Source organism: Perissodus microlepis, chromosome 4 (assembly GCF_051167445.1).
Source record: "Perissodus microlepis isolate ML-2025 ecotype Zambia chromosome 4, ASM5116744v1, whole genome shotgun sequence".
Lineage (NCBI taxonomy): Eukaryota > Metazoa > Chordata > Actinopteri > Cichliformes > Cichlidae > Perissodus > Perissodus microlepis.
The window spans coordinates 4,221,734-4,248,023 of record NC_140464.1 but is presented as its reverse complement, the minus strand read 5'-3'; the positions used below and the strand labels follow the sequence as shown (position 1 = coordinate 4,248,023).

Here is a 26,290-nt window from a genome sequence, read left to right as displayed (position 1 = left end):
ATTTGTATTTCAACTTTGTGTCACCTTTGCAGTCACACCGAGCTCAGCACTTCTGTTTTGTTTGATTGAAAACTTTGTTTGTAATCGTGACTTCACCAAAATATCTGTCACTCTTGTTTTTTTGATCATTTTCTTTTTAGTATACTTATACTGAAAACTTATTTCACACTTACCAAACTACTATCCCATATCACCCAGAACATCCCCCCAAAAACTACAAATGTGCAGCTCTGTGGGAGATTGTTTCTGCCACTTTTGTGGTGAAGACTTTTGTGGAAAAAAAAATGTTCCGGAAACAAACTTTCCTAAAGTATAGAATTTTGCATATTAATAATTTATTAACTGCATTCTTTTCAATAGTACTATGTAAAATGATGTTCACGGAAATCTAAAATAAACTCCTACGTCACACAAATGGGGCTTTTATTGTGAAATATTCACTTGGAAATCACCTTTAACTTTCAGGTATCTTCACTCACTCCTTCTAGCATTCACGTTCTGATTCTTATTTACTGCTGCATCTTCACAAGATGTCAGAATAACTTAATAAAAAAAACTGTTACATATTTATCTATTTATTTTTGGTACAAATTATTGCTGTTTTTTTATTTTAATTAGAGGCTAAATAACGAAACATGTAGCTCTATTATACGGAGGACCACAACTGCCAAAATAAAGGTAAATGTGTTGATAAAAACTTCTTATATACAGTGGTCCCTCGCTATAACACGGTTCACCTTTCGTGGCCTCGCAATTTTTTTTGTGCAACTTTGCATGCTTTTTCTTTTTCTTTTTTTTTTTTTACAGCTGACTGTGTTCTGCGTCCTGATTGGCTACAGACCATTGTCAATCAATCTCGTGCCGTCTCCTGTCCAGTACAGAATGCGTTCAGCTTGTCAAATTTACATAAATCTTCGATCGCTAGCAGCGTGACTCTGAAGTGCTGTACTGTATGTTTGTAAGTTTTCTCCCCAACAAACACAACAATGTCTATGAAATGTTTTGCACCGTCATAGGCACCTGCGGGTGCCTTTGGTTTCATTCTATAATACTGGACTTATTTTTCTATGAAGGTTTGAACTTTGAGAGTGTTTAAACAAGAGAGAAAAGTCTGAAAATGTTCGTGCCTGTTTGAGTAAAGTGTATAAAGTGTGTAGTGAGGGGGTTTACGGCCTTAAAACATCCCTAATAATTGTAAAAAATAAAGTTGGCTACTTTGTGGATTTCACCTATCGCGGGTTATTTTTAGAACATTACTCCCGAGATAGCCGAGGGACCACTGTATAGGAACCCAGTGCAATAATGAAAAGCATTTCACCTTTAGCACAATGGAACACAACATCGCTGGTTCAATGACACAAATTCATTTAATAAAAATAATAGTTTTACAATAAAAACACTGCAGTGTTAAAGCCTGAATACAAATATAAATTACAGTGCAGCTGTATCAGCCAGAAAAGGAGTTTAATTTAAAATATTTTTCTAAAATGACAAACAACAAAACAAATATTTTACAGTTTTTTATATGGTAATATTCATCAAATACAAACACATCACAGATTCAGTGTCAGAAAGGTTAAAGCAGTAAAAACATCTTTATCTCTATAAAAATCTGAAGTAAACTGTGGGGTGAGGTGGCATGTAATGAGGAAATAAAACTGACAAGTCGTCACGGCGACGTCCGTCCCAGCGCCTGATGAGCCAGCCTCAGGTTTTCTCTCAGCTCGTCTGCCTCTTGCTCCGCTTTTGCCCGAACGATGCTCAGCTCCGTGTACATGTCCTTGTACTTCTTTGTCGCGTTCCTCTTGTCCTGTCACACCAAAAAAAACAAAATCTGGTTTATTTAGCTGTTTTGTCCACTCGATTCGATCGACTCCAGGCACAGATCACCCTCAGTCCCAATTAACACACTCGAACCCTGCAAGTAAGTCACCTGTACACAGATCGTGACTACAGCTAATGTTTGGAAGCCCCGCCCTGGTAGAAGCAACATTATCTGCTTATTAGTCTGATAGTATGAGCTGTTCAGGCTCAAGCACTCCTTCAGTTCTCAAAATCAAACACTGAGGTTTAAAAACAGATGAAGCTCTGCAGCACGGACTGGTTAACTAGCAGATTACAATATTATTATTAGTAATATTTGTATTATTAGTGCAGCTGCTGTGAAACTCACCCTTTGAGCCGACTGCAGCTCGTCCTTCAGAGACGTGATCTCCTGCTTCAGACACTGGACCTCAGACTCCTTCACTCGCAGCGTGATCTGAAATGAAATGTGTTTTTAACCTTTGAGTCGGCTCACGAGCACATTTACATAGTTTACATATTGTACGTGTGAGCCAATCGTGAAAAACCATCATTCTTTATGTGGAATCACTAGAGTGGGTGTAATTTCAGTTTTTACTGCAGTTTGTGTTGATGGAGCCAGAGGGTATCACATGCCGAAAGTTTACATCAGCTCCAGAGTGGCTTTGCATGACTCACAGTTCAAAATAATCCTTATTTTTCTGATCCTGGGCCTTGGTGCAGCCTCAGATTCATCCTCTCTCTGAGCTCCTCTTTCTTTTAAAGCCACCCACTTTTATGCAAGCTTTCTTTTGATTGGCTGCCCCTCTATTTGGACAGCAAAATAGAGGGTGGGACTTCTTCTTATTCAGTCCTTTTTAATAACTTTGAATGCTGGAAATAAAGCCGTGGTGGCTTTGTTTGTGGTAGAACGTTAGAATCCCCTAAAATCCTCTAGATGACCATGCAGTAGCCAAACTCACCTCCATCTCGTACACGTCCATCCCCTGACTGAGCGGCAGAGCGTCCTGTTTGGCGAGCGTGCACAGTCTGGTGATCTCTGCTGCCAGGTGGCCGCTAAGCTCCTGAACAAGTAAAAGTGAAAAACAGGAGAAACGATCAAGCTGCTTCACCTCTGACCTCAAAAACACTTTTTTAAAAGTATTTGGAAACATGTTTAAACCCCCACAGCGACAGTCGAGCTCACACCTCTGGTCTCACTGGAGTCTGTGAATATCTTTCGCCTGTTTTTTGACTCCTGCAGCTCTTATTCACAGTCAACAACAGCTCAGCTTTTTAATGTGCGTGAATGAAAAGATTGTAAAGCCACAAACACTCAAACAATGAATGATTTCTGACATGATCCAAGTACAAAAGTCCATGAATCTACTTAGGAACAGTAAAAACACTGAATTATCCTGATTAGTGTTTCACCAAAGTGTAAACAAAGGCTGCATAAATGGAACTAAACAGAGAACAATCGTCATGTGGAGATTTTTACGATGGCGGCCGCAGACTTAGACGCTAAATCAGAAAGCTGCAGAGGAAAATGAGAGTGATCTGAACTGAGCTGTAATCGGATCGAAAGTCTTCATAACTGTCTTTAAATTTCAGGATGTCAGAAGTAGCTGTTAACAGCCTTCATTGTTCGTCTCACCTGGTTTCTGGTCCTCAGGTCCTGGTTTTCCTGCTGGCACTGGCACAGGGCCTTCCTCTCGGCATCCAGAGCCTGGACCAGATGTCCGTTCTCCAGACACTTCAGAGAAAACTGCTGCGATAAAACCTCGAGCTCCCGCTGGCAGGAGGCCAGCTCCTCACTGCAAAGACACACACTGAGAGTCACAACCTATCTGCATTTTCTCTGTTCAGCTCTCCTGTCGGCACACCGAGGTGTTCCCAAACCAGCTGACAGACTCGATCTGTCCAGAATGTACTGGGCCTGCACCGGGTCCCAAACCCCTCACTGGCATCCTGATCACATGCCTGAAACACCTCAGCTGGCTCCTTTTGATGCAGAGGAGCAGACAAAGGTGCCAATTCTCATCACTGCTGCTTCCCACTCAACTGCAGCGGTTATGACAGGGTGCTGGTTCCCAGTCTGGATCCAGTTTCACTCATTTCCATCAGAAAATAGACTGATTTAGAAAACTGCTGTGAGTATGAGAGCCTGCTGCGATTTACATGTTCTATGTTATGTACGAGCACCTCCTACCTGCCTTCACAGAGGAGGGCAGGTAGGATTTTTTCGGGCTCTGATTGTTGAAAAAAATATCGTGGGATTTAAAACATTTGCCAGCCAGTTCAGTTCAGGCTCTGCACCGGCACCGTGTTGGTGGGGAAAAGGTTTCCTGTGGATTCTGGCACAGAGCTGTGAGCTGCAGGTGCTTTTGTTCTCCCTGTAAAAAAACATCTTTGACCACCAGAATCAACAGTCTGCTCTTTGTCCTGACGCCGGCCTGCGGTGATGATTTTTCCAGAATGACATTTTGGTTTAACTCCAGTGTTTCCCTCCTGTCTTGTAAAACCTGCTGGGATGCTCACGTACCTGTGCTGCCTGTGGACTTCCTCCAGGTTTGAGAGCCCATTGCTGTTCTCGAACTCACATCTCCTCTGCACCTCCCTTTGCAGCTCCAGGCGGTGAGCGTTTTTGATGGCTTCGATCGCTGAGAGGAAGAGGAGGAGGTCTGAATATTTGAAACTCAAACTCTCTATAATGTTTTTAATATCTCAGATTTTAAAAAATTGTCTGGATCGATCCAGGGCTCGTCTACAGGTGAGGAACGTTAGCAGGTGCTGAATCTCCGCAAACCACAGGCATTCATCAGGAGGCTGATCTGAATCTAAAATTTTAATCGATTTTGGGCAACACCTCATCTCTTACTGGGCGGTTTCCCTCACCTGTTGCAGTAGCAGCACTCTCCTCCTCTAATAGTCTGTCCCTGTCCACCAGGAGGCGCTCCACTTCCTGTTTGTGTCGACGCTGCAGCTCCTCAACCACCTTCAGGTGAGATTCCTCCATGGAGGCGAGTCCACGCTCGCAGGTGACCTGCAGGCACAGCGGATGCTCACACAAGTCACACACAAAGCTCGTGACAGGAAGTCAAACAAAAGTGGATGAAAGCGGCACCTACCTTCAGCTTCTCCGTCTCTTTCTCGTGCTGTAGCTGCACCAAAGTCATTTTGTCCTCGGAGACCGTCAGCTGCTCCTCCAGCTCCTCCACCTTTCTTCTCAGAGCTGAAATCAGCTCCACGTTTCCATCTGGTTCATCGCTCTCCTCTAAGCTTTCATCTGAGACCTTCTGTGGGATTTCCATCTCATCTATCAATTCCTCCTCCTCTTCTTCACTCTCCTCTGCGCCCTGAAGCTCCGCGTCCTGGAGGTAAATCTCATCAGTCTGGCAGCCTGCGTTCATCTTCGATGTGCGTTGTTGTTCAAGGTTTGACAGTTTTGCTTTGAGGTCCTCGTTCTCCTCCCGGAGTTTGGCGCATTGTGAGCAGTTGGCGTATTTAGCCCAAAGCCTGCACAGTCGATGGCGGTAAAGTGCTTCGGTTGCCGCCGAGTAAATGAACGACGCTATCCAAGGATGATCTGAAGAGTGAAACTCATACAGTCTGTCTGCTGTCGGCTGGAGTTCCTCGTGCACGGCGGCGGCGGCGCTGAGGGAGGCGGCGAGCTGGTCCAGCAGAGAGATTTTAATCTGTGTGACGGCTTTGAAGCACTCAAAGTCACTCAAATCAAAGATTCCGCTCTCCTCCTCCGTCTTCGTGGTTTCCAATGCTATATCGTTAGCCTCGCCCTCGCGTCTGCCCTCTCTGCCTTCCTGCGCCGCCTGCTCGGTCTGAAGCAGACGGTGGCCTATGAGCAGCATTCGTGTCTCCAGCACCATCTGTTCTGCCGCCTCGCCGACCCGCACATCTGCGGGCTCGATCAGCTTGGACGGATCCTCCTTCAGTTTCTTCAGCAGCAAACTCCAAAAAGCTTCCTCCGACTCCAGCTGGCTCACCACAGCAGGACTCCTCTCCCCCTCCTCCACCTTCGCCTCACCTCCTTCCAACGTGTCGATCGCCTCTAAAAGTCTCCCCAAAGCGCTCAGCCTTGCGACCATCCCCTCGATCACCTTCTGGGTCTTTTCCTCGGCAGAAACACTTCTGTCTCCTTTCAGCCGCTCCTTCTCTAACTCCTCATTCAGCCTCCTGATGTCAGCCTCCGCCTCCGCCGCTCGTTGGCAGGAAAGTTTCTCCGCTTCCTGCAGCTCCCTGCAGTTCAGCTCTGATTGGTCGAGCTGTCTCTCCAGCTCTGTCAGCTTGGCCTCGGTCGCTTCGAAACACCGCAGCAGGTATCCCTCCGGTTTCTCGGCCCTCTTCTTGTTTTCATCCTCTCCTACCGGGTCGCTCAGCTGCAGCAGCACCTCCGTCTCCCTCAGGGTCTCCTCCAGGGAGCTGATCAGCGTCTGGGCCTCCTGGAGCTCCTGGTTCTTCAAGTTCAGCTCCATCTCCAGATCTTCCACCCTGGTCTTTCCCTGCTGCTCCACCTCAGGGAGGTCACGGGGCTCTGAGTACCTGCTGCTGAGCTCCGCCTTCAGCCTTTCGATCTCGCGGTCTGCCTCCGTCAGCTGGTTCAGCATCTCCTGGTTGCGCTGGTTCAGAGCCTCGTTCTGGCTCGTGAGCAGCTCCACCTCCAAGGAAAGCTTCTCCAGGGTCACCTGATCAGGAGTCACCTGCTTCAGCTGGGACTCGTCTCCCTCTGCAGGCTCATGGGCCCACGAGCCGAACTTATCCACCTGTGTCTCTGAGACAGGAAACAGCTGACGGGCGTCTGCGTGCAGCTGGTCCTGGAGGTCAGCTGTCCTGTCATCGAAGCTCATTCCCTCACTCTGAGAGTGTTGGCTGTCTGATGCAGGTGACAGTAAAGGTGAGGCCGCTGTCTCAGACAATAAATCCTCCAGTTCTTGCAGCTCGCCCCCTGTATCGCAGAGCCAGATGCTGGGCAGCTGTGGTGTTGGTGAAGGTGTTTCCTGGCCGAGCTGCTCCTTCATGTTCTGTCTAATGACGTTCTGCTGCTGCAGGAGCTCTCTGTACGCCTCCTTTAGGCTCTTTGTCGGGTCTTTGAGTGGCTTTTCTTTCATATCTGATGGGTAAAAATCAGCTTCAGGACTGACGGGAGAATCCAGCTGAAAAAAAAAAAAAAAAGGTCATAAAACTACAGAAACCTGACTGAAGCAATCAAACACCAAACATCAAACACCAAAGAGTGTCTGAGATAAAAGCTGCTTTCTCACACCTGCTGATGTTGAAATCTTTCTGCGCTGAGCTGAGCTTCCAGTTCCAGTCGTCGATGCTCCGACTCCTCCAACTGAACCTTCAGATCTTCCACCTCCAATAACACAAAGTACACAAAGAGTTAATCTACACAGCCTCACACACCCTCCATCAGGTGAGCCTTACTTTTCATTTTAGACCTGTATCGAAAAGAAACAGACAAACTGATTGTATTTTCCCTGTGAGCAAACACAAACACAAAAGAATCAACTGTGTCAATTAAAGATATACTTGCAATAATATCTGCATAATTACCTGTTTTTATGGTTTAACTTACACATCAACAGACTCTTATCATTTATTTCTGGTTATGCTTCTTTAAAACTGAAAGTCCACTCACCGCCTTCCTGTAGCTCTGCAGCACCTTCTCCATCTCCTCTGCATCTCTCCCGTCAGAAAACAGCGGGACCGTCCTCTCCAGTCTGAACATTGTCTTCTCCACCTGCTTCCAGCACTCCTCCATCTCCTCCTCCATTCTCTGCTGCGATTTTGGACTCAGCGCTCGGACGCTGCCGTCCTTTTCTAGCAGAGAGAAGCCCAGCATCTTCTCATACCTCCTCCTCCTCTCCTCGCGCCGCTTCCTTCGCTCCAGGTCACCCAGCTCCAGCGAGCAGGGGGATTTCTGTGGATCGGCGTCCACCGTCGGCTCGCTCTCAGGCTTGAATTCAGCCCAGTCGAAGGTTTTGTAGCGGCCTTCGTGCCGTCTTTCCGTCACGCTGCTGGCTTTGGGGTGAGGCTCGCTCTCCGAGGAGACGTCCGCCGAGGGAGAGTCCTGAGTCACGTCTGGTTTGGGGAGGACCTCAGGTGGGCTGCAGGGAATGTGCTGGCCAGGTAAACTGAGAACAGGATGATTTAAAATTTAAAAAGAATAATCAATCATTTTTATTATCATTTAAGTGCTTTTAGTACGTCAGCGTTTTATTTTAGCTTCACCTTATCTTTCATCTACTTTTATCTCATCTTTAAATCACCTGTAAACACTTTAAACTGCACAACCTGCACAAAACCTGTTTGATTTGATTTGATCACCTGGCCACATCAGGGGCGTTGGCCGGATGGACGTTCTTCATCAGCGCCTGGATCCAGTTCTTTCGTATCCCCGCGGTCATCGCCGAAAGCGTGAAGACGCCCTTTGGAGTCTGCGACATAAAAACATGTGACTAACCTCCATCTTTAGAGCAGAACATGAAGTGATGACATGCAGAAGCGAAGACTTACGTGGATCTGAAAGCCGTAGTTTCTTTGCACCTGGTACTCAGACACATTGTAACACTTCATTAGGTTGATCTCTCCTTCCAGATCTGAGGCCTGTGAGGAGATGAAAGAAAACGTCGTGAAGATCTGGAAATGCACAAAAACTGTTTATATTCTACTTTATGAAGCCGGGTTTAAAGTACCTCCTCGGCCGTCGAGTCCTTGTAGTATCTCAGACTGTCAGTCGACAACACAAACCAATATTTCTTCCACTAGAGGGAAGCAAAGCACATTTCACACAGGCTGGTAAGATCCTTTAAATCATCACCACAACCTGAAACAGCCAGATTTGGATTACTTTAAAATGTTTACCTGGTCATTTTCATCCAGTTTGACCATCCAGCCTTTCTTGAAGTTTAACAAGTCTGGCTGTACAGAAGATAAAAAATACAAAGTTTGAATAAAACACACAGAAAAGAGAAGAGCTGAGACTGTTTGTTGCTTCCATCATTTTTGACCAGTAGTTTACTTATGTGATAAATTTTAATACTAGACAAAGACAAACCGAGTAAATACAAAATGCAGTTTTTAAATGATTTGAAAAGCTGACTTCACACTCGGCCACACTGTCAGACCGGCTGGATCAAGAAATCACTTAAATAAACCTGTCTGACAAAAAGCAGCACATTAAGCTGCGATCTCTAGAAACAAAGTCACTGACATCTATCAGTCTTAAAGGGATACAAAGCCATGTCTAAGGCTGTGGGACTCCAGTGAACCACGGTGAGAGACAAAACTTGGAACAGCGGTGAACGTTCCCAGGATTGGCCGGCCTATCAAAATTATTCCAAGAGACAAAAGCATCCAGAACAACATTTAAAGGACTGCAGGTCTCACATGGCTCAGTTAAGGTCAGAGTTCATTATTCAACATTCAGAAAGAAACTGGGCAGAAATAGCATCCATGGGAGAGTTGAAAGGAGGAAACCGCTGCTGACCAAAAAGAAACAAAGGTTTGTTTTTCTTTTGCCCAAAAACGTCTGGACAACCCCCAAGACTTTTGGGAAAAATTCTGTGGACTAACGAGTTGAGTTGACTGCCGTTACGTCTGGCGTAAAGCTTACACAACATTCAGCACCAACAGCCAAACATGGTGGTGGTAGTGTGATGGTCTGGGGCTGTTTTGCTCCTTCAGGACCTGGATGACTTGCCCATCGTGCTCAAAAAAACAAAAACAAAATGAAGGTTTTGGAGTTTAGTAAGACTGAGATTTTTTTTTTTTTAATCACAAACACTTGGTTGCACGGCTTGCCAAAAGTGGCACATTTGGGTGGCAGTTACTTCTACAGACAGGCCCAGGTAGGTTTAGATCGATTTTTAGTACTGTAGTATTTCCATTTGCAAAACTGAGGGCTGGGTAGGAGGAGGGAGCTCCACACCATCTGATGTTTGAATCAGATATCAGTCTGAGCCTGACTGATCTGTGGGACTGTGTTTATTATGCCACAGGTCAGCAGAGTAGAGTTTCAGCAGTTGGAGGCATGTCACACCTGCTCCACCAACAGCTTCTCTCTGTGCGTTTGCAAACGTTTTTGGTCAAAGCGAGTTTAAACGTGCCTGAAAAGGTCAGAACAGACGATGCTTCCCCTGATGTTTCCTTACAGGTAAGAGGAGGGTCTCTACCTCAGCTTTCTGCTGGGATCAGATCAATAATCAGTATCAGGTATGAGTAAAAAGTTGTGCTTAGAGTCACTTCTGGAAACTTCGAGGCTGAAACTGCCCTCGGATCAGTGGCTCACCGTCATGGCCGTGTCTGATGTCCTGCGGTCCAGAGACTTGGCTCTTCTCTGGGGAGGGGGGGCAACGAGAGAGGACGAATCTCCACACGACTGAAGTTTCTACAGAAGGAAAAAAAAGAAGCCCGAATTAAACTTATAAGAACTTCCCTCACAGGAAGGCTTTCACTGATGAGAAGACGTGACGCGTTTCCTCAATCAGGACGGAGGCTGTTTGCATGTGCTGCCTGCATTCCACCAACCAGAGTAACCGATAGTCTGGACGCTTGGCACAGACGTCAGCTGTGAGGATTAGGCCCGCCGCGGAGCACCACGGGGAGCCCGGCGGGCTTTTCTCCACTGCCTGTTAAACTCTCACTCGCTGAAGCGGGTCTGACTGTGGAATGCATGAAAAAGGTTTTAGAGGATAAATAATCCCGGGACTCTGCAGCTTTTGTCTTACTTTTCAAAATGATGCTCCGAAACTGAGAGTGAGATTGCCGCACGCCTGTTATGATCAGATTTCATGCCGGCTCTAACAGCACGTATCAGACTCTGGATTACACGCATTAAGTGAAACAAGGGTCCCCTTTTTTTGTTTACTTGAGCCTCCGCTGTTCAAAAGATTCATTCTTCTTCCTTATATAACCACTTTAAAAGGGAAAAATGTCCAGTTTAATCACAACAAAACATTCTTTGTGTTTTTTTCCTGGCATTTATATTGAAAAGTATCCAAAGCCCCGACACACGGAGGAGCACGGCGCTCTGACTGCAGACAGAGCCGCTCCTCTGTTCCCTGAAGGCCTCCCAAAGCCGAGGGGGAGGAAGTGAGGAAGAAGAAGAAGAGGCTGACTCGAGAATCTCCAGACAGGCTCTTTTGACCTTCTCATGACTAGAAAAACAAACGCACCCAAAGACACATAAATGAACGCGTGGGCCTAAATATTCTGCTGCTGTATTTAAAAAGTAAATCCTCTGGAAAAGGAGAGTGTGTTTAATCAAAGATTAACCGCGGCCACTGAGACGAGCATCTGTGATTTAACAATGTTTCTGCAGCAGCTCCGGCTGCTGAAAACAAGGATTTACTGTGAAAGGAGCGAACAAACTAAAATAAAGAGCTGAAGGAAGCAGACTAATGTAATGCACTCACGCTGTTTACTCACTGTACACGACCAATTTAAAAAAGATCACCAGCTAATCCAACGTGTACATCTTTGAGCTGCAAGAGGAAGTCGGAGTACCCGGAGAGAGCCCAAACAGGCCTCGGGGGAACACGCAAACTTCACACAGAAGTTCTCAAACTTGAGTGTCCATGCCACCTCCCCACCGGCCCAGCGGGGTGACAAACAAACCCATCAGTCTTTTACAGCTGAGGGAAAAAATACTTGCCTGGAGACGACAGTCTGAGGTCTGACTGTCCGTTATAAAATCCATTCATCCGTTTTTTTTACTGGTTCAGAGACACCTGTCCCAGGTGGGGTAGACCTCAGTCGGTTGGGGGGTGGGGTGGGGTGGCAGTGAACCCGCTTAGAAATGTGAAGCCATGTGTGACCCTTTTTGGATGTGAGGATGGAGAGGAAAGTTGTCAGCTAAACTTTATGTGTACAATGCACAAACACAGACTTCTTGCACAGTCAGCACACAAAGCGAGCCATGTTATGAGTCATAAATAAATTTAGAGGCACCAACAACACAAACACAGTTGACTTGAATTAGCAGACACCAGCGAGCTCCAGTGCCGGTGTAACTCACTGGGTGAAGCAGGGATCTCATGTGCCGTAAGGCTAATGCCTCAGGTGGACATGAGAGGAGGGCCAGCTTTTGGCTGAAGGTTGCTGCTCGGTCCTTGGTCCCTCCGTGAAACAGCGAGTTAATCTCATGTGTGCTGCACAACACGCTGCCCACAGGCCTCTCCTGCTTCGTTTAATGGACTCTCCTTTAAATCTGCTTTTCTGGCTCATCAGGAGGAATCTGAACTACTAAACCCTCCTTTCAGAAACAGAAAATCCTGAAAACATTTCTGGATATTTACTACAGTGAGCCCAGTTTAACAGGTGATCTCGCTTTAAGTATCATCCGTGGGAATGTTTGTGTTTTGCCGTCACACAGACTATTGCTGGGGTTTGCTCACCTCCTTAATCACCGGGGTCTAGCCCTGACACACTGACTAGCATTCACAAACAGATGTGCGCTTGGAAACCGGGAGGCGCTCATTCCTCCAAGTTTATCAGTAAATACATGACATCATGTGTTTCTTCAGCCCGTCAGCAGCACTTCAAGAGACTCGCGAAGAATCCCCGAGCGCCTCGGGTCCTCACATTTAATTGGTTTATTCCGAATCCCTGGAAAATAAAGAGGAACGGCGTCTGAACTGCTTCAGGGCATCAAAACCAGTTCTGCTCACAGTGAATCACCAGCCTCCCTCCCACCTGCCGACACATGCGCTCGCTCACGCTGGAAGAAAGTCATGCCCGGACACGGCCCGAACGGCTCGTCCACGCGTTTCACGCCACGCTCTCATCACCGGCTTAGACCGAATGAGCGCTCTGAAGACCTGAACGGGTCCTCGGGTTGTTTACACCCACACTGACAGACTGAAGCAAACAGCCTCAGACTGTAATTTGGGAGATTTCCTAACTCTCCGTCTAATTCTGGGCAGCGTTTGATCAGGTCGGACCTTCGGCCTCAGAGTGACGTCTTTCATGGATAACACCTGGCTGCTGCCTGAGTCATGTTCAAACCAGTCCAACCTCCCGGCCCGGCCCGGTGCAGCCTGAGCACAGCTGGATACGACGGCTGGTCTGAATCACGGCAAACCCACGCTAGGATTAATCATTACCTGTTCACGGTTAACCAACGACCGCAGGCAGGAAGCGGGTTTTTAATTGTTGGATGCCGGCGTTGAAGGACTTAAAATTTTATTTTCTCAATCACGTTTTTATTATAAGCTCTGCGCTCCTGCACAGCCTCACCACAATAAACGATTTCACTGAGAATTTTTCTCATCTTGTTGTTTATTGTTTGCTCTGGGCTCTTTTCTCACCGGGTTAAAAATAGGCCGGCCTCTTTTGTAATAATGTGAAACCAACCTCCCAGTTACACATTACATAACAACACTGTCTCTGTGTTTGTTCTTGTCTTTAGTTTTCTAATTTTTGGATGTTTCCGTCTGTCTGTGCCGTCACCAGTTCACAGCGCTCTCTGTCTGTATACTGACTATTACAGTGGTCAGCGGTCAGTACGGCTGCCCGCTCATGGTAAAAACATCATTTATTTATCAAAATTATTAAAGAACACCATCTTTTTTGTTTTTAAAGGGGAATTCCTTTAACTTTAAACATGATTCAAATGAAAAACATTTGTTTGAATTGTTAAAAAGAAAATGTGGGTTATTAAGCAGAGACCAGAGCCCAGCGGTGTTTTACAGATGAGCTGAATATGAAGCCCTCCACAAAGAAATCTCTGAACTGAGCGCAGTGAGTCCTCTTTCCTCGATTCCTCTAATCACATCTTATTCCCTCACACCTCACAGGAAGAAGGTTGTGGGTTTGAATCCAGTGGCTGGCTGTGTGTTTTTTTTTTTCCTGTGTGGCGTTTGTGTCCACACGGTATGGAAGCCCGTTTCCGCCACTAAATAAAAACAAAACAGCTAGTATCCATAACTCGAAATTTCGAGTTATTTTCTCGAAATTTCGACTTATTAACTCGAAATTTCGAGAAATATAACTCAAAATTTCGAGTTACTTTTCTCAAAATTTCGAGTTAGCTCTGCCAATCAAAAATATACGTGAATGAGGTCGCTTTCTTGTTACCTGGAAGCATATGGCGCAGAGGACCGCGCACTCAAAAACGGATCCCAACAAATTGGCGCTTTCGCGAGTACGTTTGCTGATAGTAACACCATGTGATTCAGCTAATAACACAGGGATTTCATCATTTGTGAAGCCAGGCTGAAAACACTCAGCAATCTGTGCATTCACGACTGGATGTAATACCGGTAGCTTAGCTGTAGCATTTGTAGCTGAGGGCTTCAGCTTCCGGGTAACAAGGAAATGACGTCATTCACGTAGATTACTGATTGGCAGCGCTAACTCGAAATTTCGAGTTGCTTTTCTCAAAATTTTGAGTTAATAAATCGAAATTTCGAGTTAATATGTCGAAATTTCGAGAAAATAACTCGGAATTTCGAGAAAATAACTCGGAATTTTGAGTTATGGATCTTTTTTTTTTTTTTTTTAGTGGCGGAAACGGGCTTCCATAACACAGGACTATGAGTGTTTCACTCTCTTACTCCTGTGATACTGACGACCTGTTCAGGTCTTCCTTCTCCAATAATAACTGGATAGACCAGGTTCTAAATATCGTCGCCCAGTTTGACAACAAAGAAAGAAAACCTCACTCAGATATTTTAACTGAATCTTTCTCTTTGCCTCCCAAAGCCAGCCAAGTTTCGCAGGAAGGCCACGAGATAAATACGTCCCATTATCTATTAAGAAACTTGACGGTTAAACTAGTTTTAAAGAATGAGCTGTGTTTGTAAACCAGGGTTGTTATGATGCTAGATTTTCAATATCAGGAAGACCCTTGAAGTGTGATGTCATTTTCACTTCCACGGGTGAAAAGCATGGTATAAAATTAAGAGACAAATGTATTACAAACATATTAAATAACATCAATAATGACACTATCTTTAAACTGTAAACCAAACACCCCACAGGCACGGTCAGCACGGTGGTGGGGGGATGACAATTTGGGCATCTTGCAGCCTCTGAGTTGATGATGAGCTTCTCTTTATAATCAGTCAGATGTGACTCAGCATCAAACCTACAGCAGACTGGCTGAAAAGGAAAAGAACGGAGGAGCTGCAGTGTCCCGGTCAAAGTCCAGACCTCACTCTGACTGAAATGCTGTGGTGGGAAGAAGAACGGGCCAAAATGCCTCCACAGCGATGTTAAAGACTGTTATTTGAAGTTACACCTGCTAAAGGTGACTGTACAAGCTACTGAACACTGGGATGTACTTTGTTTGTCTCAGGACTTGAGTTTTTTCCAGAGTCCTGGGAAAACTTTCTTTTTCACATGGCTGCATAATATTGAGTACTGTTTCATAAATGCACGAACATGCAGAAACCTGCAGAAACTGAACGACACGTCCCATTAATCACTGACTTTAAAGAGGGCTTCTCACAGAAAACCTGAAACATGCTGGAAGGATTTCACTCTCCAATAAAAATATTTTCTATTAGAATTTAGAGGATATTTGAAAAAACTTTATGAAACTCAGCACGCTTGAAGGTGAAGATGAAGATTGGGTAAAAGAAGCTGGACGTCGCAGATTTTTGGGCTCACAGTTTCAGACACTCACACTGACCACTCATTTAAAGAGAAAGGAAAACAGATGCAGGTTCTGTGTCACAGAAGCAGTTTTTACATCTCACCTCTCGTTTGTTGGTACGAGTCTCGCTCCTGCCCGTCCTCAACATGGATGCTCCCGTTTCCTGCTCTTTCCTGGTGGCCTCCGATCTGTTGTTGCTGGAAGACAGGAAGAGCTGATTAGATTCTCCTTCCACTCAGGTATAAGGACCTTAACGGGAACCTATACTAGTCTGTGGATGCTCTCCTGCTCACATTCATCCTCCGGGATTTCAAAAGGTCAAAAATGGCATTTTTCTATTAAATCGAGGCAAAAGTCACCAAACAGAAGAACTTTAAAACAGAAACCCAGACTTGTGGTATTCATATAGATAAGGACACATGAGGCTGTGTCACCTTTAAAGTAAACCTGGATGAACCTGAAATGAACTGAGTGTTTCTTCTTGTCATTTCCAGCACACTGTGGGGGCTTTTTATAAGAGGCCTGTTTCTTTAACTCCTTCCTGAATGTGAGGATTTGGTGGGTTCAGACACCTCCGTGCCCTCAAACTGAGGTTCGTTCCCTGACTGGCAGGCAGACTGTCGGTGTTGAGGTCCTGAGAAACAATGCCGAGGATATCTAATTACACCAGCGTTTTGGAATTTCTGACCTTATTTGGGGGGGAGGGATAAGGATTTTGTGTTTTCGTTTCCCAAAAAGGCAACAAGAGCGAAGAGCTGACATGATTTCTCCTCACGTGACCCGTTCGCATGCTGCTGGGGCACAAACTGGGAGGGTTTCTCTTGGCTAAATATAAAAATGCAGCAGTCAGATCTCTAATGGAGGGGTAGAGCGCGAGGCTTTGATCTGCCGTTTAGCGGTGTGTGATGCCTGTTCGGCTTTATGCTGGGGGAGGCATTGGATGTCCTTTGTGCTAATTGCTTGCACATTTCTCTGCCAGTGCACTTTAAATGGCTCTGATGAGTTACCCACAGATTACACACAAACATAAATAAGAAAAGAAAAAGCTGCTTGCTCCAAAACACGAAGATTTATGTAATCATAAGATGTTTAAAATGAGCAGGAAGCAGCTTCGCTTCTAACCTCCCGTCCTGCCTCTGGTTCTTGTTGTTTGCTGATGTTTGGATGTTGTTGGGTTCAGTCAGCCGGTTGTTTCTGCCGGTGTCGGAGCTTTCAGAGGCCGCCAAGTCCGAAGAACCGACCGAGCCGCCGAAGCCGGCTGAGGTCAGAGAGCCCCTGGGGTCCAGGCACAGGTAGGAGGAGGCGTTGCCTGGAGATAAAACCAACACAAAAAAGTTTCAGACTGTTAGATCATCAGAGAGCAGGAACATCAAACCACAGCTTGGTTTAAGTCCACAAAATTAGGCGTCCCTTTGCCATAAAACCTCAGCCAAGCTTTAATCACAAACCACAAATCATTTCACTCATCCCAACCTTTTCCCGCCGGCTTTTAAGGAAACACCAACACATCAGTGTTTTACCTCATTCAGCACCATTTAAAATAACTAAAATCACAGCTTTTTACCACTCTGATAAAAAGAACAATGTCAAGCTGATGCTTTATATTCAGACTTTTATCAGCTTGTCATCACTACATCAGTTCAACAGTGCGATAAGCCATAAATCACAGGGTGAAAGGAAAATCACTGCTCCTTAAAATCAGCTGATTTTCACTCTACAGTAACTGTGTAGTGTACCTTCACACTACACAAACAGTCTGAGTTACAGGCCCTCAAATACACAAATCTGTCACTTTCTTCTCTTCAACTTTTTCAGCTGCTTTCGACTTCCTACAGTTTCTGCTACACATTCAAGCCACTTTGCAACCCACTTCCACCTTTTCTTGCAGTTTCTGTAATAATTTGTGTCAGTTAGGCAGCTCTGCATATGGAAATAACCTTCCTTTGGCTGCGTCTGAATGAAATTATTTCTTCTTTTTTTTTCGCGATGAGCAAATTAATTAGGCAGAAAGTTAAATCCGATCATTCTGTGTCTATTTTTAAAGCAGCTTCTCTTGGGAAAAACAGGCAGAAAAAGTCATGCAGATGGTTCAGGTGTTTTCGCTTCCTCCCCATTGTGGAGAGGATAATCCCACATTTATAGTTAATACTGTGAAGTTGCTATGGTAGCATCAACAGAGAAGTACTCCGTTTACTGTATGACAGCCTATTAATCATTTTGTTTTGGCTGCTACGATACAAAGAGACCGTTAACACTGACAACACTGTGAAAGCGCAAAAATAAAAGCAAAGCCCGACTAAAGAAGCAGAAAAGACAGATTTCAAAGATTTCCCGTCGAGTTCAAGTCAGTAAATTTTCTCTAATGTGCAGGTCTTAATTTAAGTATTCAACTTAGGAAGCTTTGTGGGGATATATGTTACTCATTCAGTGTTGGAAGGGTTATCAGGCCCTTTGTAAAGATCCATAATTTGACAGTGAGAAAGAGTCAAGGGTGGAAAACATTGAAGACACTTTGCAGTTTTTCCCAGGAGTGGACGTCCCAGCAAATTCACCCCAAGGTCAGGCAATACTCAGGGAAACTGTAAACCCAAGAGCTCCATCTCAGACTCTGCAGGCCTCTGTCAGCATGTTAAAGGTTAAAGTTCATGACAGTCCAATTAGAGAACGACTGAACAGGTGCGGCGTGTTTGGAAGTGTTGCCAGGAGAAAACCGCGGCAGCATGGTTTAGTTGGCAAAGCTGCATCGACTTCTAGAACAACGTGCCATGTACAAGCGAGGCCAATGTGGAGATGTTTGGCCACGGGACCTGGGCCCCTTGCAGTCACTGACTCAATCATGAACTCCTGTGTAAAGCGTGAGGCGTTCTGTATGGCAGCTAAAGCTTGGAGCAAATGAAACAGGACAATGATCCTCAGCAGAGCAGCAAATCTCCAACCTGACTGAAGACCTGTGCATAAATTAAGGACTGCAAACTTCCATAAACTGAAGCCACACTGCAAACAAGACTGGCCCAAAGTTCACGTTTTCTGCCGATACTGATAAAGTCGTACAGAAAACGATTGTTTTGTTGCTGGTAAAGGTGGTTCTACAGGCCGCCAAAAAACCAGGTGCACTTTTTTCACAGGACTGCACATTCACCAAACCTTTAAACATTTTGTTAAAGACATAAAAGAAAATCCACTCTGTAAAAAACTAAAAAAAACTTTGACACGTCAACAATATGAAACAACAAGTTTGAACTCGGGTTTATCGGATTTCTGTTTGCCTAGTCTGGAAACACAGAAAGCATCAGCATGTACTGATTAGTGTACTTCTTGAACATTTATTGACAGGCAAAACAATCAAGCCACAAGCCGTCATCATCATAACTGATATCTGTTCAGTGCAAAGGTAGAAGACTCCCTTTTAAGCTGATTTAAGAATAAGTGGATCCATTGTGATTTTACGGTTGTCGCTAACCCTTATTTGTAGCAATAAGTCTGCTGACTATTTATTTAATTATTCCCTGAACCTGCACAACTAACGGTCAAGTTTTACGATCTTTTATTTTTGTCTAAAAATGGTTGAGAGCATCTGTAGAGCCATTTAAAAAGTATTTGTTTCTAAAAACGCAGAGATTTTAAACTGGAAGGTCAAAGAATCAACTGACTGAAATCTCAGCTGATGTGTTTGGTGGATTTGAGTATGTGTTTGTTTCAGTAAACATTAGAAATCTCCAAATGATGAAAACATAATGAAATGGGATAAATGTGCAAAAGAAATTAAAAAACTGGATGAGTTCCCCAGAGGAGAGCCTGTTAAGCAGGGGAATCCTGACAGAGGGAGCTTTGTGTTTAGCCTCCATCTCTCTAATGAAGCAGCCTGTAGTCAGAGTCAGCAGGAGTTAATCCAGACCTTCATTATGGGACCTTTCCAGACTATGCAACAAGCCTGATGCCAGATGGGCACTCGTGTCCATTTTGTCGCAGCCTGAAGCTCCAGCAGGGAAAAATACCTGCCCTGTGCCGAACATCAAGCCCATTAGGACTTGTTTAAGAGGCCTTGGAGCGCTCATGTCTGCTGTTTGGCTTTTATGATGCCTGAAGGTCAGAGGCACAGGATTTCCTGCACATCTCTCCAAGTAACTCCACTTCCTGTTAAAACAGAAACTCATCCAGCCCGTTCCCCCGACTGCCCGCGAGTGAGCACTCAGCCGGCACGCCTGGTTAGAGGAGAGTTAAACGAAACGGACAAATAAAAATCTGCGAGTGTGCAAACATCTGCAGGACGTTAGGATGGTGCGAGAGGACAGGAAACGGCTGTGATTGGCTGATAGACATGAAAGCCTGTGTGTGTGTTTTTATGGTTTCCTCCGCTGCACCTGCAGGTGTCCGCTCAGGGCCCAGAGGCTCGGTGTCCGTGACAGTCCAGATGGGAGTCACATCTGGCCCCCCGTCCCGCTGGTCTTCCTGCCACTGGCCGGGCTCTGGGCGGTCCCTCCCCGAGGATGGAAAACTCGGATCGGTTGCTACCATTTTTGCTGGACTGGGCTCCTGAAGTTTGTTAGAGAGACAAAGAAGATTCACACTTTTAACATTAAATTAATACAGGTACAATAATGTGGCTGTAAATTAACAGTTCATTTATGTTTGAAAACAGATTCTGTACAATAACAGACACTTTAAACGTTCTCATATGCTTCATTCTGCTCTAAACACTAATTTTTTAGACACTGTTTTCTACTCTTGTCACTGTGTCTCTGTGATGTCATGGAGGGGGGATATGCCTAATTTCTGACCAGAGATCCACGAACCACCTGCTGTTTAGGAGGGGCAGCCAATCGGAGGAAAGCTGGCTTAAAGGGGGAGGAGCTAAAACACATTATTTCAGAGTATTTTCAAACAGAGGATGAACTGAGGGGCTGCACTGAGGCTAAGAGTCAGATAAATAAGGATTATTTTGATCTCTTGAACTCTTTTTTTCTGTCTTCATTTGGAAATGAAGTTGAAACTTTCAAAGGCATCAGAAAGTTTCTTCCTTGGTGTTTCTTTCAGGTTTTCACTGAGGAAGTATCGTCTAAACGTCTCCTGACAGGTGATTATTTACTGGCACATTTGTGGTTTTCATCTTAATAAGACCAGTCTTGATTCTTTGGTATAAACTTGTCTGAAATAAGCCTCATAATCAGCATGCGTGAACACAAAAACTGGAGACTTTAACACATGAGCACAATACCTGATTGGCCACAGGCTCAACTTTGCGTTTCTTCTTCTGATTCTGTTTGTGAGTTCGCAGATAAACTGCCAGCTGCTCACTCCACCTGGAGACAAAACATGACACAAACAGCCAACTAAATCTTTATACTCACCCATTGATGATTAAAAAAATACCACAATTAGTCTCATAATATTAACTTTTTCAAAATAAAAGCCCCCTTTTGCCTCAAAGCATGTGATTTCTCAAACAAAACCAGCCAGTTAGTTTTAGAAGGTTATCATGATAAATACAGCCCTTCCTGTACAAATCAGTTTGTACAGGAAGCCATCAGGACGCCTCTAAATGTAATTCCTTTCAAAATAAAAGCCTCAAAGTAGGTATAGAAAGCTACCAGGATGACAAGAGGTATGTGAGAGTTTCTAAATGTGAAGCCCTATTTAGAGCAGAGTTGTCACGCTCATTTGATCTTGAGGAATGAAACTGAACTTTCTCTCATTGTAATAAAGTTTAACTACACATTTCATCTTAATATAATAATAAGCAGAGTAATTTCAAAAATGTATTTCAGATTTTGTACATGATAAAAAATCCTTTTGTAGTAAATGAAAGAAATATGTCAGCATGTCTCTTGACTTAAATTGTCAAAAAAACAAACCTACTGATAAAAATGGAAAAAACAGTAACTGAAAAAGCCGTTAAATGTCCGGGTGGCCTTCCATAGCCATCCAGTGGGCCAGACTGTAGATTTTACTGGGCTGATTTTGGTCCCTGAGTCTTATGTTTGACATAAAACAAGACCTGAGTTAGACGAATTTATCAAAATGCACTTATATGTCCAGTTTTCAAAACAAAAGACTGTAGTTAGATACTGGAAGCAATGAAGATGCTTCAAGGCTGTCAGAGTTTCAGAATAAAGGCCCTTCATAGTAAATTACCGCTGGGCTTTAACATGCCAACTTTTCAAAATAAAGGCTTTCTATATTTTTTTCAACTTGTGTTTTCAAGAAAGCTTCTCCCTTTTTGCTCATCTGTGCCCACACATGTCAGCAATCTCTTTTTTTAATGTTACTCTGAGGTTTTTATACCGACCCATTAATAATGTCTTTATTGTCACCACGGATGAATACTTCCTGCTCTGGGGTGACGATGCAGAGGGCGTTCTTCTGGCCCGTCCTGGGCTCTGCATCGAAGATGTCTGTGCACACGTTCACGTTCACCGTCCCCTGTGGCAAAGTGCTGGGCTGCAGGAGAATCAGAACATCCAAATGATCCCTCCAGGGGTCAAAGAGCGAGTTAAGACGTCATGTTTACTAAAACTTCAGATTCATGGCCGCTAAACAGAAAGCAGTTTGTGGTGTGAAGTGTGGAATGAAAGGGAACGGGATTTAAGGGGATCACAGAGAAACAGAGAGGGGGGATGTGTGCATTAAAGGACGGGCTAAGCCCACATCATCTGCTGTGGTTGTGTGCACAACATCTGGCTTAAAGATGCCTTCTGGATCCCAACAAAACATACAGTAGATGCAGATGCATGCACAGGCTGGGGCTTACTGTACACTCCGTGTTATGTTTTATGTTTGCATTTGTTTGTAATTTTAGTATCTGTGCTGTTTCTCACCAGCTCATCCAGAGCGAAGCTCAGGCTGCCGTCCTCGTACAGGATAAAGAAGCGCCGCTGCCATCTCTGACGATGAAGGACAGAAAACTAAAATCACCACAGGATCACACTAATGCCACACTCATGTGTTTTTTAAAAAGTTGACCTACCCTTGACCTCTGCATCGGGTTGTTAAAATCTGTCCCCTCTGGAGCCAAACACAGCCAGCCTGCGTAGATGGGTTTGGCCTGGAAGGACACAGGACAGTGATGTCATATATTAGTCAGTGTTTTGAACTGTGTGGATTTGATGCCTGTTGTTATTGTTGTGGGATTTGAACCTGTAGTCTGACAACAGAAACATGTACAAACCCGCCAAAAAACACCTTCTGTTACGTCATGGATCTGTGGGCTCTTTGTTTTTCCTGTTTCAATATTCACGTTTGTTTGGGGGTTTTTAAATTTAGAAATATAAAGCGTCTCAGCAGGTTTAAACTTTTTTTCTGAGTGACAGTACATCAATGATTCAGCACTTTGTAGAACCACCTTTAGCAGCAATAACCTGATGCATGGGTAGCCACAAAACTATATCACAATATTTCAAGAAAATGTGTAATAATGATATTTATGAACATTGAAGAAAACACTGGCAGCGCTCAGTGGGACCCCTCAGCCTCCTGATAGATACACCTATGGTATTAATTTGAAACTCCTACGTCGCTTCGTTCTTGAGTTATCACATTCAGAAACTTGGGTTTCCACTTTACCCACCTGCCCGCCCTGCCGGCAGTGTGGCGGCAATATCAGCCTTTTACATCTGACAGATAAAAAGTACCTAACAGTGTTTTATCGGAGACTGCAGCTCACAGGCATCAGAGCAAAACAAAGGGCATTTTCAGTCCCTGTTCTCTAATGAGACAGAATAACTCATTCAGCAGCACCGTAGTGCAATAACAGTGCCACAGCACAAGTCAGATGTAAGCACATAAATAGCCTGGGATGTGTTTCCCCTGGTAATTTTCAAGTACAGAATAACTTATTCAGACTTTAGTTTAAATTTAAAAAAAACAACCTTGTAACTCTTCAGGAGCTGCACAAAACCCTCACAATAAAACAGAATCACACATATCTCAGACTTGCATGGTTGTGGGGGACGTCTGGCCCACTCGTCTTTACGATGTCACTTCAGTTCATTAAGGTTTGCAGCACTGCTTTACGTTCAGCTGTCTGCAGGTCCGACCACAGAATCTCAGTCAGTTTGAGGTCTGGACTTTGAGTTATTCCACCACCTTGAGTCTTTTCTTTATCAGCTGGTGTGTTTAGGATTATTCTCCAGCACAATCACCCAGATGGACTCACATCTGACTCTAGAACACGTTGGTATGAGGAGTTCACAGTCTACTGAATGAACACAAGGTGCCCGAATCTTCATCCTTCCACCACTGTGCTGACAGTTGGTATGAGGCATTGATATGTTGATATGATAAGTCTGGTTGCGTGCATTGTGGTCAAACATCTCCTCTTTACTCTCATCAGTCTAAAAACATTGTTCCAGCAAGCTTTGCAAACATAAGCCCTACAGATATTTTCATTTATCCTGGACCTCTTCCAAACCATCCACACTTGTTCAGTCTCTTTCTAATTTTACACTCATAAACTTGAACATTTATCCTGCTAGCTGAGGCCTGTAGAGACTGAGACGGAGTTCTTGGGTCTGAGCATTGATCAGTAGCACCTGGGTGGTGTTTGCCCTCTAAGTGAGGTTGTACTTAGTTTTCACTTTTAACTCATGCCATGCTTTACACATTCGCCTACCAAGCAAAAGATCCCTGGTTTTGATTCCATGGGGAGACACAAATCCCCTTAGGATTCAGTCAGGAAGGACATCTGGCCAAAAGAAAAAAAATCTGCTGTATCAAACATGGTGAGCTACCCGCTGTGGTGACCCGAAAATATTAAATAAACATATTTATATTCTTTGTGCTTCCTCCTGTCTCAGACACTTGGGTTCTTTTGTTTTCAAAGTCATTTTAAACATTAAAACGCTGGGAAAAAGTGCCACAATTACAGCAAAACAAGGAGGTTTTCTCTGAGCCTGCAGCGTCACTGGAAAACCATGTGTGGTGTTTGCAGGTTTGATGAACGGTGTTGAAATTACAGGGCCCGGCAAAAGCAGGCGGGAGGGGGGACACAAAGTGATGGCATATTTGAACAATGTGAGGCATGTAGGAAGCTGTCACTATCACCTCCTTACATCACCTCGCCTTCATAAGCGTGTTTTCAGTCCTGACATGTTTTGCTCAGCACTAAGTACACAGGGCTGAAGCACGCCTGGTAAAAAGATGATGTAATTTATTTTTTCCTCAGGCTTTTTTTTGACAGATTGATGCATTTAAAAAATTTACAAGTAACAGAAAACCAATGAATTCCCAGTCTTTCCTTCATAAACAGAATTAAATGAAACTACAACTACGGGTGAAGGCATCTTTTATTCCACTAGATTTGCTTAGTAACTATTTATAAGTATTGATCCCAAAATACAAAGCAACAGCCCTAACAGCACACCTTTAACTGGAATAACAGTTAACAGAATTAACAGTAAACACTACCTATGCATTGATGCATCAGTCTTAATCACATCATGTAATTTAATCAGAGTTCATTTACATATTCGGGTTTCCAAAGACTGCTACTCTACAGAACAATGGGATAAGGGACTGCAGGGAGGTTACTGTAGTGGGGTTGGGTGGTGAAATCACAGAATTAGTCATGACTTTTAATCTATTCTGGGTGCAGAGTTTCAATTTTTGTTTCTCCCTTGTCTTAGGAAACTCATTACCCAGCCCTATTTTTGCATTCCTGAATCATAGCTGTGGAAGCATTTTTCACATAATAAAACAAACCTGATCCCTTACCACCTACCTTAGTTATTAATTTGGACACAGCTCCTAACATTGATGAAATGGTTTAAAAATGAACTAAAAACTTAAAGTCAACATTTCTTTTTAAGTTTTTTACATTTGTAGTATTTTAGGCTATATAAAATTATACCATATAATCTAAAAGTAAAGAAATATAAAACAATCATGTTAAAATAAATAAATAAATAGAATATGTTACATAGTAAATCTAGAAATCCATTAATTAAAAACGTAATAAAAAAATAAACCGCTGGTTTGGTAAAATAAAGATTAAATAACTTTAAAAGTCTGATTTTTATGCCGAAGACCACGGAAAATAAGTTTTATTTATAGTTTATAGTTTTATTGTGGACCTTTCGACTTGAAGGGAGGCTGATTATGGACTTTTATATATTCTGAGAGACATGGGACACTTTGAATATATAGACTTCCTGACACGAACATTTCAGAGATAAAATAAAAAATATGACCTTTTCTGATTCTTTTACTGATCAACCAAAATGAAATCTTAAAGTTAGCATCTTCATATTTAATATTTGCATGTTTTTAGACTAAAGCTGGCGATTTAATGATAACATTTTTTATCCAGAAAGCTCACTAATCCAAACAAAAGTGGCTAAACGTTATGACAGGAGCACCTGAGGTGATCGTGAACTCACCTGCTCCAGGTCGTGGTCGTTGAGCAGATGGAGCTCGCGCGACTTGAAGCAGTTCTGACATTTGCTCTTATTAAAAATATTCGCCTGGAACTTGCTGCAGGGAGTCGCCGCCGCCTTTTCCCCGGACATGTTTCGGTGAGCGCCGCTTCTCCTCCGCGGGGACAGATCCAGACACGGCCCGCTCTCCTCCTCCTCTTCTTCGTCTCCCAGTTTAGTAAAGCGGTTTCTCCTCGAACAACATCTGTCACACTGAGCCGCGCGCTACTGTCGTCATGGTCATGGCCTCTGACGTGATACCGCCACTCCGCTTCCGATCGAAACCTTCAAAATAAAGCTGATTTTTAACGGTTTGTTTTAACTTTGAGATAAAACTCACTGCTAAAAAAAAACACATACAGCTATTACACATCCATTAAACAGTAATGTTTTATAAAAAAGAGAAAAGTAGAGTTTACAGCGTCATCTACTTCTCTCACAGCAGTTTAAGTAAGACCTGCGCTCAACTTCCGGCTTA

The 26,290-nt window shown here is 44.0% G+C and overlaps 1 protein-coding gene across 1 annotated transcript; it reads right to left on the bottom strand.

Annotated features, from left to right (window-relative positions):
* Positions 1-1,348: 1,348 nt before the first annotated feature.
* Positions 1,349-26,072, bottom strand: LOC146388053 (uncharacterized). The gene is made up of 22 exons (XM_084925143.1): positions 25,777-26,072; positions 22,368-22,445; positions 22,219-22,284; positions 21,690-21,841; positions 20,619-20,703; positions 19,765-19,936; positions 16,526-16,712; positions 15,507-15,600; positions 10,094-10,192; positions 8,668-8,724; positions 8,499-8,567; positions 8,320-8,409; positions 8,131-8,240; positions 7,442-7,937; positions 7,064-7,156; positions 4,914-6,953; positions 4,681-4,828; positions 4,328-4,445; positions 3,440-3,599; positions 2,766-2,867; positions 2,174-2,260; positions 1,349-1,810 (listed from the first exon to the last, which is right to left on the bottom strand). The coding sequence occupies exons 1-22, from the start codon at positions 25,903-25,905 to the stop codon at positions 1,670-1,672; spliced, it is 4,773 nt and encodes a 1,590-aa protein (XP_084781269.1). The 5' UTR covers positions 25,906-26,072; the 3' UTR covers positions 1,349-1,669.
* Positions 26,073-26,290: the final 218 nt, after the last annotated feature.